The sequence below is a fragment of the Bubalus bubalis genome, chromosome 9 (assembly GCF_019923935.1).
Source record: "Bubalus bubalis isolate 160015118507 breed Murrah chromosome 9, NDDB_SH_1, whole genome shotgun sequence".
NCBI lineage: Eukaryota > Metazoa > Chordata > Mammalia > Artiodactyla > Bovidae > Bubalus > Bubalus bubalis.
Window position 1 is genome coordinate 72,190,235 of NC_059165.1, and position 16,473 is coordinate 72,206,707.

Below are 16,473 nucleotides of genomic sequence, written 5' to 3' on the forward strand. Positions count from 1 at the left end.
CAGACTGAGCAGGTGTTCCCAACAGGAGCTCCCACCCTACTCCACAGGCGGCTCCAAACCCACAACTGGTGGCCAGGCCGCCTTGGTCTTGGAGGATACTGCCAGCTGAGCCTGCCTCTTCAGCACAGGTAGAGTCAGACCCATACCCTAGTGGAGACCCAAGGCTTCTTCCCCTCAGGCCTCATCCCATTGAGGAAACTGGTGGGGCCCAAAGGCCACCAGAGCTTGGAGAGGTTACCCCAAGATCAGTCCTGAGGCCCTCAGGCCTTGGTGGAAGGGCAGCCTCCACCAGCCCCACTTCCAACCCCTTCCCACTTCCAGCAGGGCCAGGGAAACAAGGAGATCCCTGGACCACCAGGGACAAGAAAGAGGCAGGCAGGGGCAGCTAGCCAGGTTTGTGCTCGGACTGTATTCACAGAGACATGTGGCAGCTTACATTGGACAAAATGAGTAATAAAAATCGGCCTTAAATATGGAAAAATTGGGGCCCTGTATCCCACACTACCGTTAACACTGGGACCAAGAGGGCCATCAGTCTGGGAAGGGCTGGGGTTGGGATGCAGGCACACAGCCTCAGCCTGCCCCCTTCTTTCTCTCTCTCTCTCTCATTCATACACACACACACACACACACACACACACACACACACACACACACACACACAAAGGGAGGGGCGGATTATTGCTGGGCACGTGTCTCTTTCGAGGGGAGTCTGGAATGTTTGAGGGTTGGTCAGTGACACCCCCACCCCTTCCCTTCCTATGGCCTGGGCTGGGGTGTTCTGCAAGAGGTGACTCCAGGACAGGGCCCAGCACAGGGGACGAGGTGTCCTGGGAGCCGGAAGGCAGAGGCAGACCCGTCTGGGACAGCCTGGGCAGTGGACTGAGGGGTCCCAGGGGCAGCCCAGTCTCTGGTCACACTTTGGCACAGGCCTAGGGGACCCAGTGGTCCCAGATCCACCTCTGACAGGCGCTGAGAATGGACAGTATTGGGCCCCAGAGGCGGCGGCCTAAACCCAGGGCAGCAGCGGCAGGCACGAGTCTCACTCAGAGGTCGGCGGTGGCAAGCACAGTGCTGAGGGCCCAGGGGCCTGGCCTGGCCCAGCTTTGCCTATCCAAGCCGGGCCTGAGGTGTCTGGAGTGTGCGGCAGCAGCCCCTCTGCCGGCTCCAGGGTGAGTCTTAAGAATGTTCTGGTTGCTATATACATTCATACAAAGACATAAATACAGAAAGCCCCGAGCTCCACAGACAAGAGCTGAAGGGACGCACCTTTGTCCCAGGGGACAGCCCAGGCCTTGACCACTCAGCCAGACCAGGGGCTCCGGGGCAGAGGGCACTGGGGACAGCTCCGGCTGTGTCTCCCAGGCCACAACTTGAGTGGACAATGGGGAAGACCACTGTGCAAAACTGTAAACAGCGTTCGCAGTAGCTGCTACCGCCAACCGCCCGGGGGGGCCCCAGGCTGGGGGCTAGAGGCGGGTGGGGAGCTCGAGGCGGGCGGGAAGCTCTTCCTCACTGTCGCTGCAGTTTCCACAGCAGTCCTGCAGGGCAGGGGAGACATGGAGGGAGAGAGGCAGAGCGCGCGCAGTTAGCCACCAGGGCCTTTACCTGGCCCGGCCCTGCCAGGGCCGACCAGGAGCTGACCAGGGCTGTGCTCCAAGGAGGGGGTTCCCCACGAGGGGCCCAGAGCAGCAGCTCAGGCCAGACACATGTGGACACCAGTGCAGAGGCTGCTGGCAACAGGCTGAAGTTAAGAGGGACCAGGTGAATCCCAGGCTCTGCCAGGGCCCTCTATTCTGGGGCTGGTGGATGCAGGGCACGGGGAGACAAGACGGCTAAGCAAGGCTCGCTGCTTGCAGGTGCCAGGTGCAGGGCACGGCAGGGGAGGGGAAGGAAGGACAGGTAGGGAGCGGGCACCAGACTTCTTTCGCCCACATCTCGCCTCTGCCATGGAAGGGCTGCCTGTGGCTCCCCGGGGCTGGGCAGCAAGGCCAACCCACGGGAAGCCCACACTGCTCACCTCTGGAAAGAGAAAAGAGGCCATGAGCCCAGCCAGGGGTGGGGGACAGGCGGGAATGAGGCCAGAGACCCTGGGCACCGCTGACACGACTGGAGGATGCCCACTCCCCCACAAACGGGCACCAGCTCTGCCTCCCACCCGCCGTCCCCAGGAGCTGGGCTGGGGGCCGAGGTAGGACACTGCTGGGGATTACCTGGCGACTGAAGAGTCTCTGCAGCAGTCCCTTTTTGGGGGGTGCTGGTGGCTGGCCCTTCCAGTCTAGGTCTGGGGGAACCGAGCCATCCAGCCCGAAGACGTTCAGCTCCTGGAAGCACTCGGTCTCTACCATCTGCCACAGAACAGGTAGCTGTGAGCGCTGCCCCTGAGGTCACCCCCCACCCTGAGACCCCCCTACCAGCCACCAGCCGGGCAGGTCCCCACCTCGTTTTGCCAAGGGATGGGCACACTGCCTGTGGCAAATTTCTGGTAGAAGTCCTGGTCAGTGGGCTCTAGCTCCACACCCTTAACTGTTGAGAACTGTTCAATGTCCAGAACATCTTTGCAGTAAATGGCCTGGGGCTGGGGGAACAGAGACAGTGGTCAGACAGGAAGACCCCACAGGAGACCGACTCAGCCCTGAGCTGGGGCTGGGTGTGCCCTGACCCTTGCAGCTTCCTGGTGCCCCCAGTGTTCACAGCAGCACTATTTACAATAGATAACATATGGACACAGTCTAAATGTCCATCCATAGATGAATGGATAAAGAAGATGTGGTATGTTTGGATATATATATATATATATATATATATATAATGGAATATTACTGAGCTATAAAAAAGAATGAAATAATGCCATTTGCAGCAACATTGATAAACCTACAGATCATCATACTAAGTGAAGTAAGTCATACAAACACAAATATAGTGACATCACATGTGGAATCTAGAAAAATAGATTCAAATGAACTTAATTTACAAAACAGAAACAGACTCACAGACATCGAAGGGGAGAGGATAAATAAGGAGTTTGGGATTAGCAGATACATATGACTATATATTACACAAATAAACAACACAGTCATACTATATAGTGTGAGTAGCTATATTCAATACCTTGTAATAAACTACAATGGAAAGAATCTGAAAAAAGTATATATATACATGTACATAAACACATACATATATCTTATCTGAATCACCTTGCTGTACAGCAGAAACTAACACACAACACTATAAATCAACTTTACTTCGAAAACAAAAGTGCCCCATGCACTTTCTGAGCATGACAGTCCCTTCTGAGGCCCAAGTTGCCCTCTAAACTGGGGATCACCCCTCACTGCTCACGGACTGATGAGGCTGCACAGCTGACCCATGACAGTCCATCAGTCTCCACAGTGCCATATGGAATCGATACTAGGCAGCCCCCACCCCTGCCTGTACACAGCTGTCTGGGGGCCACTGGTAAAGGGAGAGCAGGCTGAATCTCGGCCCCTTCAGCTGGACACCCCATGCAGGGCTTGGAGCTGATGGGTCCCTCTGTCCTGGGATGTCCAATGGCACACTCCATCTCCTTCTGCTTCACAGCACAGTCCCTGTGCCCCCAGCCCCCTGTCAGGAGCCCACCTCACTCCAGAAGGCCACTTCTTTTTTCATCTTTGCAGTGTTTTCTAAATCATACTGTTAAGGATGTCAAAACATCATCATGTAAAATCATACAGCTGCTTTTCAGAAAAGTCAGCAGTTCTCCCAAAGGTTAAACATGTTACCATATGAGCCAGCGTTCAATTCCTAGGTATATGTCCCAGAGAAATGAAAACGTATGTCCCCACAAGAACTTCTATGTGAATGTTCAAATAGCATTATTCATCACAGCCCCATAACAAAAACAGCCCTAATGCCCATTGATGGATGAATAAATAAACAGAAGGTGCAATATTCATAGACTGGAATATTATTCAGCCATACAAAAGGAATGCAGGACCAGTAAGAACTACAACACGGGTGAACCTGGAAAACATGAGAACTGCAAGAAGCCAGTCACAAAGCACCACATATTATACAATCCCGTTAACATGAAATGTCCAGAACAGGCAAATATAGAGAGACATACAGCAGATTAGTGGCTGCCAAGGGGAAGGGGAATGAGGAATGACTGCTAATGAGTAGGGGGTGTTTGAGGCGGAGGGGTCATGAAAATGTTCTAAAATTGATTTTGGTGATGGTTGCATCTTTATGCTAAAAGTCACTTAATTATATGCTTAAAAGAAGTGAGTTGTATGGTATGTGAACTCAATAAAGCGGCTAAAAACTGTATCACCATCAAGTACGCTTTTCATCTGCTTCTAAAAAAGTTAAACTCCAGGGCACTGATTTTCAAGAGTAACTGAGATGATGTGCAGGGAAGCTGGAGTCAAGCTGAGTGGGACAGCCAGCTCTAAGGCAGGTTGCAGAAGTCAGGCTTGCAGTTCAACTGCCGATGGCAAGGCCCACACCTCTGGGCACTGGTGAGCCCCATCTACAAGATGCAGTCCTACGGAGGCAGGGGCCTCCCACTCCCACTTCCCAGCTCTATGGCCCCACCACCTGTCCCCACCCCTCAACACTCCTGCTCCACATTCCCTCTTTCCCTGCCCACACTGGCCTCCACTGCTGCTCCACCTCTCAAGGTTGGTCCCTGGACTAGGACCTCGATGCCTGGCTGCTCCTTCTCCCTGGAACACTCATGGCCCAAATCCTGGCACAACTCTCTCCTTCACATATTTTAGGTTTCTATTGATATGTATCCATCAGCTACTCAGAGGCCATCCTGTCCAAAAATACCCCCACCCCTCCACCACTCTTTTTTCACTTACTGGCTTATTTTTCTATGTCTTCCCACTAGACCCTGAAGGTAGGACTGGGTCCTACTGACCCTGTGACTTCTGAGATCTGACACATACTGGCATTCAGATACTTTGTTGAATGTGTAAATAATCACATGCATGATTGACAGCCACCAATCTGGCCTGCCCATCATCACCTTCCTTCTTCCCCTGTGTTCCTGGTGAACTGTCAATCACAAGACTCAGTCCTCTTACACATGAGGTGAGGGCAAGCACATGACCTAATCTTGGCCAATCAGAAGCTTCCTTGACTTTATACTGAGAAGCTTGAATTCAGTGGAAGAACAGTCAACAGGTGACAAGCAGAGACAAGAGGTGGAGTCCTGGCCACACAGTGTGAACCACTGACGCTGGTCCTACTCTGGGACTTCCTGGCTAAATGAACCAAAAAGCTCCACGTTGGGCCTAAGTTTGAATTGGACTTCTCCCACTGAGAATCTGACGACTCCAGGATGTTTCTGATAGCAGATGCCTGACCCACTGAGAAGCTCAGTCAGTGAGTGAGATTCTGCAGAGGAGAGTGTTCTGCTCAGATGGGAGGTCAGCGTTGCCAGGTGCAGGGGGCAGTGGATGTCTGGCCAGTCCAATGGCCCTTCCCCCTGCTGGCAAGGAATCTTGGTTTCCCTTTGGGAGACCAATCTTCCCCACTTGAGTGGCACGGGTGGGCACATGGTCCTGATGTGGCTGCTGAGGGGCATCCGAGTAATTAGGCAATGAGCAAAGAGGCCCTCTCTGTCTACCAGGGTGGCTGAGTTATTAGAATGAAAGCCTGATACCCTGGGGACAGCTGCCCAAGAGGGAAGCCGGCAGTGGGGAGGAGGAGGAAGACAGAATTTCTACAGCACCGCTGGAGCCCCGGATCCAGTGTGCCAAAAGCCAGGCCTTTCATTTTTAGGAGCCTGGTGAATTGTTTGGCTGGTTAACCCACTTGGGTTTTCTAATGCTTGCACTGAGCAGGTCCCAATCAATGTTCCAAGAGCCCCCAGCTCTGCTTGGGCTTGGCCCTGCCTTCAGCAGGAGTGGGTGGCACTCACATCAGGCTTGAAGGGTGGTTCCAGCATGCCAGCTCCCAGCCGCTTGAAGTTCAGCTTCTTGAAGAGAGGGTGCTCCTTCACTTCTTGTGCGCCGCCCCCACCACACCCCAGGCGTTCGGAGGGGTCCTTGCAGAGGAGCTGCATCAGGGCAGGGGCGGTTAGGGTACCCTTGGGAGAGGTAACCCCAGCCCCAGCCCCGGCTGGTTGGGCCTCCTGCTGGCGGCCGTACCTGGGTGCAGAGTGAGCGGGCCTGTGGGGAGAAGTGCTCGGAGTACTCCTCAGGCACCTCCTTCACTAGCCGCTCCACTTCCTCCCGCTTGATCTTCTTTTTTCTCTGCTGGAAGGGTGACTGGCCTGCGATCATCTCATACAGGAGGCAGCCAAGTGCCCACCAGTCCGGGCTAAAGGTGTACCGTTCGTTTTTTACCACCTCTGGGGCTGGGAGGGACAGCAGGAATTAAGATTGGGCGGGAGGCAGAATTGAGCCCTGGGAATGCCCAGCTCACATGTCACGGCCAGGGATCAGTTCAAATACCCAGTGGCAGCAGCCAGTGCCAGGCAGGCACCATCAGCAGCCTGGTGGGGACCACAGGGAGTAGGGGAGCTCACAGCCCACCAGGAGGAGCTGGTATGGCCCTGCAGGGTGGGGTGGGGGTGGGAGGTCAGGTCTTCTGATCTTTCAAGAGAAGTCAGAAATCATATTTTTAACGTGAAGCTGTCTGGGTTATCAAATGCTGGTGACTACTTCAAACTGTTTGAAAAATGATTTGATTTAAACACAGATGGAGGCCAAATTAGACCCAGCGTGGCTACCAGTTTGCAACCTCTAGCTTCAATGTCAAAGAGAGGAAAGAAGATAGCAACCCATTTGCTGGGTGTCGACTGCCTGCTAAAGCGGGCAGGTGGGGGGTTTTGCCTCTACCGCCTCCTTTCAGCTTCAAGGCAACCCTGGGAGCAGGCTGCAGGCAGGGACAGTGAGACTGAGAGAAGGAGAATGTCTGGCCCTTGGACACATAATAAGGAGACAGTGGAGCACACAGCTGGAGCTCTGTCTACTGTGTCACGTGCTCTCCAGGGGAATTCGGGGCCTCATCACGGCCCCTACCATAGATGGGCACTCCCACTCCTAGCATGGGCAGGTTGGGGCAGTGGAGGAACCAGGGCCATGAAAAACGGGTGTGAGGCCCTTATCTTTCACTGGTAGCCACCTTCAGGCCCAGTCGGTAGGAGGGGCTCAATGACTATGCAAGTGAGTGAACGCTGTGGATTCAGTGTGTGGAGCCCTGGCTGAGTCTTGGTCTCCTCATCTATAAAAGAGGAACATCAGCTCTTTCTGTTCCGTGAGGTACAGGAGATTTCCCAACAGAAGTGGTGGGACTGGACACACAACAGCAAGAGGACCCAGGAGGCTGGTGGGTCGGGGGAAGGCGGACTCACCCATGTAGCCCACGGTGCCCACACGGCCTTTGATTGTCTGGCCTTCGGGTACGTGCACAGCCAGCCCCAGGTCAGAGATGCGGATGTGACCTGAATGTGGGTGGAGAAGCAGGGAGGCCCATTAGGCAGATGGGCCACCTCTCCCATCCTTCCCCTGCCCCTAGGGGCCCCTCACCCACCATGGTCATCTAGTAGGATGTTCTCTGGCTTTAGGTCCCTGTAAGGAGAGAATGGCAGGGTCAGATGCTGCTCAGCTGGCCAGACAGCCAACGGAGCCACCCCCTCTTGGTGTGCTTAGTCGCTCAGTCATTTTTGACTCTTTGTGACCCCATGGACTGTAGCCCGCCAGGCTCCTCTGTCCATGGGATTCTCCAGGCAAGAATATTGGAGTGGGTTGCCATGCCCTCCTCCAGGGGATCTTCCCAACCCAGGGATTGAACCCAGGTCTCCCACATTGCAGGCGGATTCTTTACCAGATGAGCTACCAGGGAAGCCTAAAAGCATTACTAATAATAGTACTAAGCAGAGCTCCCCACTGCCGTGTTCTGTGTACTTTCCAGCATTATCTCATTCATTCTCTACAACAAGCTGCGAGGCAGGAATTAAAATCTTTGCTTCCCAGGGAAAAAAAATGGTGTTGTGAGCAGGGAGTTCACTGGCCAAGGCCACATAGGGATGACAGGACCAGGATTCACACATGGGTTAACCAGACCCCAGAGCCTGGGTTCTGAGCCATGCTGAGCCTAGTAGCCTAGTGAGCATGGGTGAGCGTGGAGCCTGAGCCAAGGTCCGACAGACTTGTGCCCACCACGACGGTGCCAGCACACCAACATCCCTCTGCAGCCTCTACCCCAGCCTAGCCGCAGCCCCTGGCCGGGAGGGCCATGCCCCTGCACCTGTACACAATACGTTCCCGGTGCAGGTCCTCCAGGCCACAGCAGATCTCTGCTGCGTAGAAGACAGCCCGAGCCTCAGGGAAGCCAGCCTGGCCCATGTGGTAGATGTGGAACTTGAGGTCGCCTCCGTTCATCAGCGTCAGCACCAGGCACAATGCGTCCTTGGTCTCATAGGCGTAGGCCAAGCTCACCTGTGACCAAGGGGACATGAGCCCTGAAGCAGAGGCCGTGGGATGCCTGGTGGCGGGGCTAGCGCCAGCCACCCAAAAACTATTCTTAGTGCCACTCCCTGGGGCCATTCTGCTTCCCAGGCCAGGCGTCAACATCCCAAACCCGCCCCTCCCAGGCATCTCTGAGGGCAGGAGAAGTAGCGGTGCCTGGAGGGGGCGGGTCAGGGAGGGAAGAGGTCTTAGTCCAGTGAGTGGGGAGGGCCGGTGTGGCCATGGGGGAAAGGAGGGGTCTCCTGTCTGTACTTACTACAAACCTACTGTTCACTTTCTCCAGGATCTGCTTCTCGTTGAGTGCCATGGCTTCCCCTTTCCGCTTCTTGATCCGCTTCTTCTCCAGCTTCTTGCAGGCATACATCTTGCCTGTGGCCCGCACCTGGCAGGCGCATACCTGGAGCCAGGATAGATGGGGCAAGTGGGGACCAGCTGCGGCCTTCCTGAGGGTTATAGGCTCAGAGAGGCTAAGGGGATGGTCAGGTCCCCTCTACCCCACCTCTGCACTCTGCTGGGCTCTGGCCGGGCCACTCACCTCCCCAAAGCCGCCTTTGCCCAGGACTCGGTACTGCCTGAAGGTGTTTTTGGTCACTGGCTGCCTGTGGACAAGGGGTTGGGAAGCAAACACTAGCTGAGCAGGGGCCTGAGACCCATGAGAACCCCTTCAACCCGGCCCATCTGGGGCCAGCCTTCAAGGAGCTCACCTTTCCAGCCACTTCCACTGCAGAAAACGGTTGAAGTAGATGCTGTCGAGGTAGTCGGCAAAAGGGGCCACGCTCAGGTACTCGTGGGTCAACCTGTCGAGAAGGCCCAGCCTCTTGTCAGCACCTGACACCCCCCATTCTCCCCTCGATGGGCCAGGCCCCCTGTTATGTGTATGCTCAGACTGAAAGGCAGAATCCTTGACCAACCCTCCTGCTAGCCCACCTGTGGGGGAGACGGATATCCAATGCTAAAGCCCAGGATGCTACCTGAGGGGAGGCAACCTGATCAGGGTCACAGAACAGGGGCAAGGCTGGGGTGAGAGACTGAGTTTGCTCACCACCTGCTGCACTGTTCATAGCCCTCTGGGTCTGCAGAAGCCCCCTCCTCAGGACACAGTTCTCAGCCTGAGGGCAGGGAGAGGTTTACCGAGTAAGCTCCTGGAAGAGGTCTTTGCAGGGTCCTTCCTCCAGCCTCTGGGCACAGTTCGTCACCAGTTGCCGGGGGACCTCGGGGATGAGGTCGGGACCCTGGGGACAGGCCACAGACAGGTCAGTGCGAGACCTGCCCACCCCTAGGGCAGAGATCTCGGGCTTGTGCTGGGTGGCCAGGGGTGCACAGCCTGCTTAGTGGCTGAATTTTCTGCAGCTCTCCTTGAGGCATGGTGAAGCAGAGCCGCTGGGCTCAGTGTCCCAGCCCACCCAGCTGGGCTCCTTGCCCATGGTGCCACCTGGTGAGCCTGGAGTAGCTCCAGGGGCACTCTCTGCACAGGCAGTGGTCATTCCTCTCACCATCACTGAGCTCTGCCCACTACCCTAGTCCCTGCACCAGTGCTAACTCACCGTGTGGCTCAGAAAATTCTGCAGGAGCCGCAGCCCACATGCCTTCCGCTTCTCATCAGGGGTCACTTCATACTCAGCCTGTGGGGGTGGGAGTGGAGGCAGAGAAGGCTTGGGGTTTGGATGGAGTAACAGGTGTGAGGAGACAGGACACACATGTGGCCCGGGACCTCTGCCCACCCTCGGTGTGGGGTGGGCCGCACTCACCACCCCGTCCAGGAAGGCAATGCAGCGAGTCAGCTCAGGCCTCGTGGCGCAGAACTCTCGAAACAGCAGGCGCCCAATGGGCTGCCGCTCACACAGGCTGTGGTAGTCACGCTCTGCAGGCAGAGGTGGGAGCTGCTGGATTCCTGGATTTGGAGCCTGCCGGCAAGGCACTCCTGTCCACACCGCTAGGCCCGGAGCCCCCGCCAACAGCTTCCAGCCCTGCAGTATGGCGGCCACTGTCTCCTTTAGAACCTTGCCACAGCACTGAGGCGATACCACTGTTACTGCCATCGTAGCCCTGGGACTCCAGGGCCCAGGGAGGCTGAGTGATTAGCCCCAAGATCACACAAGCAGGAGTGTGGCTCCAGAGCCGGGTCCTCACTTCCGGCCGCTGACTTCCAGTTCGCACTACTTGTACATACGTCATGGTTGGGGCTGGGTGTGGTCTGTGTGGTTCCGGCCCGGCTCTGGCCCAGCCCACACCTGCTGCCTGCCTGTCGAAAGTGTGGGAGGAAGCTGTGGCTTCCGGTGAGTTCGAGGCTAGGCCTCGTTCCCAGCGGTGGAAGCAGCCATGGTGTACTCCTGGCCCACGTGCAGGCGGTCAGAGGGGGTTTGGGCCCTGCTGGTCAAGGCTTTGTTGGGCACCCCCAGGGCCAGGCTGGGTAGGGCTGCGCACAGGCCTGGGTTCCGCCACCCCAGACAGTGTGTGAGCTGACTCCAGCCCCCCTGCACATTCTGCTCTGTCCTCTGAGCCCTGCTCACCCGAGGCCTGGTCCTCCCTTCTGCAGCTTCCCTCAGACCGCCCCCAAATCTGACGTGGGGCTCCTCCCCACGCCTACCCGCACCGCCCGCTGCTGTCCTGTGCTGTCTGCCCTCCACCCCGCCTGGACCCAGGAACTGAAACTCAGCTGGGTGGTGCAGCCTCCATCTCTCTGCTCCCCGAAACCCCCACAACCCTCTGGCCCAAGGCAAGGTCTCAGGGGAGGCTCCCCTGGCACACTGGACTCTCTCGCCTCTGCACCCCACACACCCCATGGTCTCAACCAAGGCCTCACCAAGGCTGAGCCGCAGCTCTTCACACTGGCTGATATGGGGGAACTGTAGCATCTGCCGCCATTTCTTGCTTTTGCCTTTACGATTCCCGCCGCCACCTGTGGAAGCAAACAGGCGCTATTTCTTGATTCCTGCCATTGCCGGCCTCCCTGCTACCCTCAGCGTGGTCCAGAGGCCTTCAGGGTCCAGCCTAGGCCCAGTCCACTCTGAGAGGCCCCTTGGGCCTTCCTTCTGCATGCAACATACTCTTGCTGGGTTTCAGGACACACATGGACCCCAGGCCCTCCTGCTAGGGGCTCCTAGGCTGGAAGAGCCAAGAAGGGATGGAAGAACCAAGAAGGGCATGAGGCCAGGTCATGGGTGGGTGGGGGTGGGAGGTGGGGTTTCCAGTTAGCTTCAGCAAGGCTCAGCTGCTTCCAACCAGGTAGGAGTTTCTCTCCCAAGTAAAGATAAGGACACAATAGTGGGGGAAACGGTGTTAAGTCCAGGCCCAGAAGCGAGACATCCTGGGACATGTGGGACATGCCTGAGAGATGGCAGAGGGCAGCTGAGTCACCAGGGAGGCTCCAGGCCCCTATGATGGGACCCTGCATCAGAGGCAAAAGAAGTGGTGGCAGGAGGCCTGGTACCTCATTTTACCTAGCTGATCCCTCATCTGTAGCCGCTGGGCAGCAGCTCAAATGCCTACAGAATCAGACAGGTGCGGTAAATATGGACCAGATGGGAGACAACAGGGAGCGGTGGGGAGTGTGGGAACCGGACCCCTCAAACGGAGACAGCTGCAGCACAACCGCAGCTGACTGCTTGACTCTGACTAGGCAGGAATGCCGGCTCGGTGTGGCCAACTCTTCAGACTTCAAAGTCAGCCGGGAATCTGGACCGTTACACGAAATACCAGTTCCTATATTATATAAAAAAAAAACAAACCACTGCAGCCCAAACATAAAACATGTTAGAGAGCTAGACAGGTGTGGCCTGTGGGTCATGAGGTTGAACATGGTGGAAGGGGCCTGAGTCTTGGCATCTTACAGATTTGGGTTTGAATCGCCCCTTTACACTTCAGACTGTAACTTGCTCTCTTGTGTGTTAGTCGCTCAGTCGTGTCCGACTCTTTGTGACCCCGTGGTCTGTCCATGGATTTCTCTAGGCAAGAACACTGGAGTGGGTTGTTATTCCCTTCTCCAGGAGATCTTCCCAACCCAGGAATCAAACCTAGGTCTCCTGCATTGCAGGCAGATTCTTTACTATCTGAGCTACCAGAGAAGCCCCTAACTTGCTCTCTAGGAACCTCAGTTTCTCCATGTGTACTTCAGGTCCTCCAGAAGTACTGTGAAGATGACTAACAGAGTCTGTGTCCAGTACTCAGTAGAGCTGTGGCAAGGGGTGGGGCCCAGCTCCAACAAGTCAGTGGCAACCTCCGGCCACCACTTTCCCTTGCCTGGCCTCAGTTTCCCCTATGGTTTATGCAGCTTTGTTTCTATCTAGCCTGGTTGAAGGCAGGTGGTGTAGGAGGGGCCGCCTTCCAGGGAAGGAGCAAGGCTAGGTTCTTCAGTGGGCTCCCTGATCTAAGCTGCCTAGAGGAGGAAGTGTTGCACGGTACCCCATTGGGAAACCTGATAGCAGCCCTCCCGCAGCCTGAACCCAGCACATCCCAGTCATTGCTCCACTGTGAGTGAGCAACAGACCCCCACCCTCAACCCAGGGCAAGGCCTCCCCAGAAGGGGAACTCCTCCCCCACCCCCGCAAGTCCCTCACCCAACCCTCCATCCGCCAGCTACCCTCACCAGTTACTTCCTCCTCCCCCTCCTCTCAGCCACATCAAGGCAGCAGCGAAGAGTCACATGCAAATATCCTGTCCTGGAACTGCCACCAGAGTCAGTGGGGCTCCTCCCCACTCCACCCCAGCCTGGACCCTTCCCATGTCTTGGGGTCTGGGAAAGGAAGGAGGATTAAGTGAGGGTTCACACTCCCCAGTGCTGTCCCACTTCACCCTCACAGCAACTCTGACAGAACTGGCTCAATTTTATGAGAAAGCTGAGGTCCTGAAATGGGGAATCCATTTGTCCAAGATTACAAAGCCTGGAGGTCCCAGAGGGAGGATTCGAACCCAGCTCCCTAGGACCCCAGGCCAAGCTCTTTTCCAAACCCAAATATGCCCAGCATCTAGGTGTCAACTGAATACATGCAATCCAAATCACTCAGGGCCTCAGATCACTTGGGAAACGGGCAAATCCTAGGCCCAAGCTGTCAATCAGCTCATGAAGGGATTCCAACGCACTCAGTCTATAGACCATGGTTCAGAACTCAGTGACAACTGGGATTTCCTTTAGTTTTCAATGTCCCACCCTCAACAATGCCACAAAAAGAGTTACTGAAGTTCAGAGAGAGGAGACTTGTTTAGAGTCACCCAGGTGGGAGGGACAGGGCCAGGTTGGAGTAAGGATTCTCCAATGAAGGAACTGGTCCTAGTCTGGTCATAACCTCCTATGCCTCGCCCATGGCCTAAGGAAGCCTGTCAGAAGATGCCTACATTCTCTGGCCAGGCAAGGCAGTGTTCTCAGCAGGCTTGAAGCCTGAACTGGCTACAGCCCTAGGGAGGGAGGCCTGGCCAGGCTCTCCCCTCCCCTCCTCCCCGGCTAGCTGGATGACGAGGCAGAACAGAATCGGCAGATGCCCCCAGAGGCTGGGAGGAAGGCCTAGCCCCAGGACTTGATAAGGGACAGGAGATAAAGAAGGCTCTGGGCACTGAGGACCCAGCCTACCATGCCCATTTCCAGGCAGCACCTCCCCAGGTCAACATGCATAGGGCAGGCAGGGGGCACCAGATGCTGTGCCAGAAAGCATCTGTTTCCTACAGGCTGCACCAGGGACATGCTGTGTCCTAGGCCTGAGTCAACCCGTCTTGCTGGGTCCTGGGGGCTAGTTCCTGATCTGAGCCTCAGTTTCCCACTTGTAAAAGAGGTCAGAGAGGCAATGCAGATAGCTCTACGTGCCTGAAAGCCCAGCAAAGAGTCCTGACCTCCCTGCCCTAGAAATGTCTTCTTCTTTACTGGTCCCCAGCACCCTGGACAGGACAGGGTACAGAGTAGGTGTTCGGTGATTATGTTACTGAGGTGAACAATGGCAGGTGAGGGGCAGACCGGGTCTGGTCCTTATGCACCCCAGGACCCTCATAGAGCAGGTGTCTGGTAACATGAGGCACTCAGTAACACCAGGTTCACTAGACAGGCTCCCTCTGCCAGGCCTTGCACTTAACAGTCCTACCAGCCTGGCATGCTCCCTTCCTTCAAAACTCAGCTTCCAGTTATTTCTATGCACATCTGCCCCACTAGTCCTGAGGGCAAAAACTGTTACCCATTCCCCTCTGTCCCCAGTGGCAGTCATGCGGGTAGCATAAATGACCAGCAGTTTCCCCACCTCGGGTGGGCTCTGCTACGGCAGAGCCTCGGTTAATTCCTCCAAACCTTTTACCCTGCACCAACTTTGCGCCCACCCAGGCTGGGAGCAACCCAGGTTGAATCTGGGCCCGGGCACGTGGGGTAGGCTGGCTGCCCCTTCCCCTTCCTGAGGCATCTTCTTAACCTCTCACCTGGGAGAGGCCTCAGAGAGGCTCTCCCGGAGCTGAGGTCCCACCCTTCCCTCTTCCTTCCTGTCTCTTTCTCATACCCCCTTCACCACCACCACCTCCCTACTAGCCGCGAGGGCGGCGGCCTGACTCCCGCCCCTTCCTGGGCTCTGGCTCCTGGAGGGCAGGTGCGGAGGAAAAGGACCACAGGCCGGAAGGGCTCGTGTCCGCGAGAGGTGCGGGGCGTGGAGCTAGCTGCCCTAGGGGATCGGGAGGCTGAGACGCCCCGCCGAGCTCGGAGGCCGCGCGCCCGCTTTCTCTGCACCCGACAGCCTCACCTTCCCGGGCCTTGAGTAGCACCGTGTTCGCTACGATGTTCTCGAGCTCCATGGGCTGCGGCGCCGCCGGGCCCGCCGGGCCGCGCCGCCGGCTAGGACTGCGCGAGGGGGCCGGGGCCGGATGGCGATCGGCGAGGCTCGGATCGGCTCGCAGTGACCGCACCGCGGCCTCCGGGGCCTCCCGGGCCGCCGCCGCCGCCCGCCGCTCACTCTCCGCCCCCTCCCGGGGGCCACCCGGGCTCCGGCACGCCCCGCCCCGGCCCGCCTTCTGTTTACTTTACTTGGCCAATAACTGGGTGAGCGCTCCCCGCGCCGTCTTCCCATTAGACAAACCCTTAATCATCCCCCGCCCCCGGAGCTAGGGATTCGTTCAAAGGAACAGGGCGGGCAGGACTTAAAACGTCACCTCTTCCTGGTTGGTCTGTGGTGGGGTTCAGCCCCTACGTTCGAATTTCTGCACCTTCGTAGGATACCGAACTGCCAATTAGGGTCGAGCCCTCCTCGGGGACAACGGAGGTGGGATCTCTGGATCACGCCCCGGATATCGGGTATTTGATTGGATGAACGAAGGTCAGTCATTCTCAGCACTGCACTCTGATTGGACCACTAGGTGTGGGTGTGGTCCCTTTGGTTCACCCAGGCTTTTCCAGGGTTTAAAGGGGATGCGTCTGGCATCCTAGGCCTTCTGCAGGCCGGCCTCAAGCAAGTGTGTATATCCGTCCGTATGCTTTTGGGTCGGCCCATCCTGGAGGGCGCACATCGGAGGCAGGGAGAGGCCTAGAGAAGGCTGGCAGCCTCCCTAGTTGCGACCCGGCCTCCGGCCTGCCCACTGCGGGCGCCCCCGCCCTGCCCCCACAGCCGGATGTTGTGATTTCTCTCCACCCACACGGCTTCGCCCGCCCTCGGCCTCTGCTGCCTTATAAGGCAGCGCTACCACCCCAAGCCGCAGGAATGAGCTCACACCCATTATACAGGTGGGGAGCTGGGGTCCAGTGGCTGGCTTCAGGCCTAAGACTAGGAAGAAAACAAGGTTGAAATTTTACAGCTAATCAACAACTTCTAGTTCAACATCCTACTCCCTCCACCCTCACTTCACACACAGGAAACGGAGGCTTGCCCAAACTTGCAAGTAAAGCAAAGACAGATTCAACTAGGCTTCTCTGGTTCCTATCCCTTCATTCATCCAAAAATGCAGAGCACATACTTCGTGCCAGGCACCGAGCCAGGAGCTGGGGAATACAGTGGTGCCAGCAAGATAGTCAGTCTCTCTGCCTACCTGCAAGAAGGAGGATCAAGATGGT

General features: G+C 56.6%; 1 protein-coding gene across 8 annotated transcripts; it reads right to left on the reverse strand.

The window, feature by feature from the left end:
* Window positions 1-390: 390 nt before the first annotated feature.
* GRK6 (G protein-coupled receptor kinase 6) lies at window positions 391-15,395 on the reverse strand. Of its 8 annotated transcripts, none has more exons than XM_006042907.4 (16): window positions 15,173-15,395; window positions 11,272-11,367; window positions 10,217-10,329; window positions 10,013-10,090; window positions 9,600-9,700; window positions 9,173-9,265; window positions 9,004-9,067; window positions 8,725-8,865; window positions 8,248-8,438; window positions 7,531-7,568; window positions 7,352-7,441; window positions 6,144-6,352; window positions 5,915-6,052; window positions 2,441-2,578; window positions 2,214-2,348; window positions 391-1,541 (listed from the first exon to the last, which is right to left on the reverse strand). In XM_006042907.4, the coding sequence occupies exons 1-16, from the start codon at window positions 15,222-15,224 to the stop codon at window positions 1,470-1,472; spliced, it is 1,749 nt and encodes a 582-aa protein (XP_006042969.1). In that variant the 5' UTR covers window positions 15,225-15,395; the 3' UTR covers window positions 391-1,469. The 8 variants fall into 8 exon arrangements, with proteins under 8 accessions (XP_006042969.1, XP_044803688.1, XP_044803689.1 ...); XM_044947753.2 differs by lacking the exon at window positions 15,173-15,395 and adding an exon at window positions 11,796-12,189; XM_044947755.1 differs by lacking the exons at window positions 391-1,541; window positions 15,173-15,395 and adding exons at window positions 1,584-2,022; window positions 11,796-12,190.
* Between the last annotated feature and the right edge of the window lie 1,078 nt (window positions 15,396-16,473).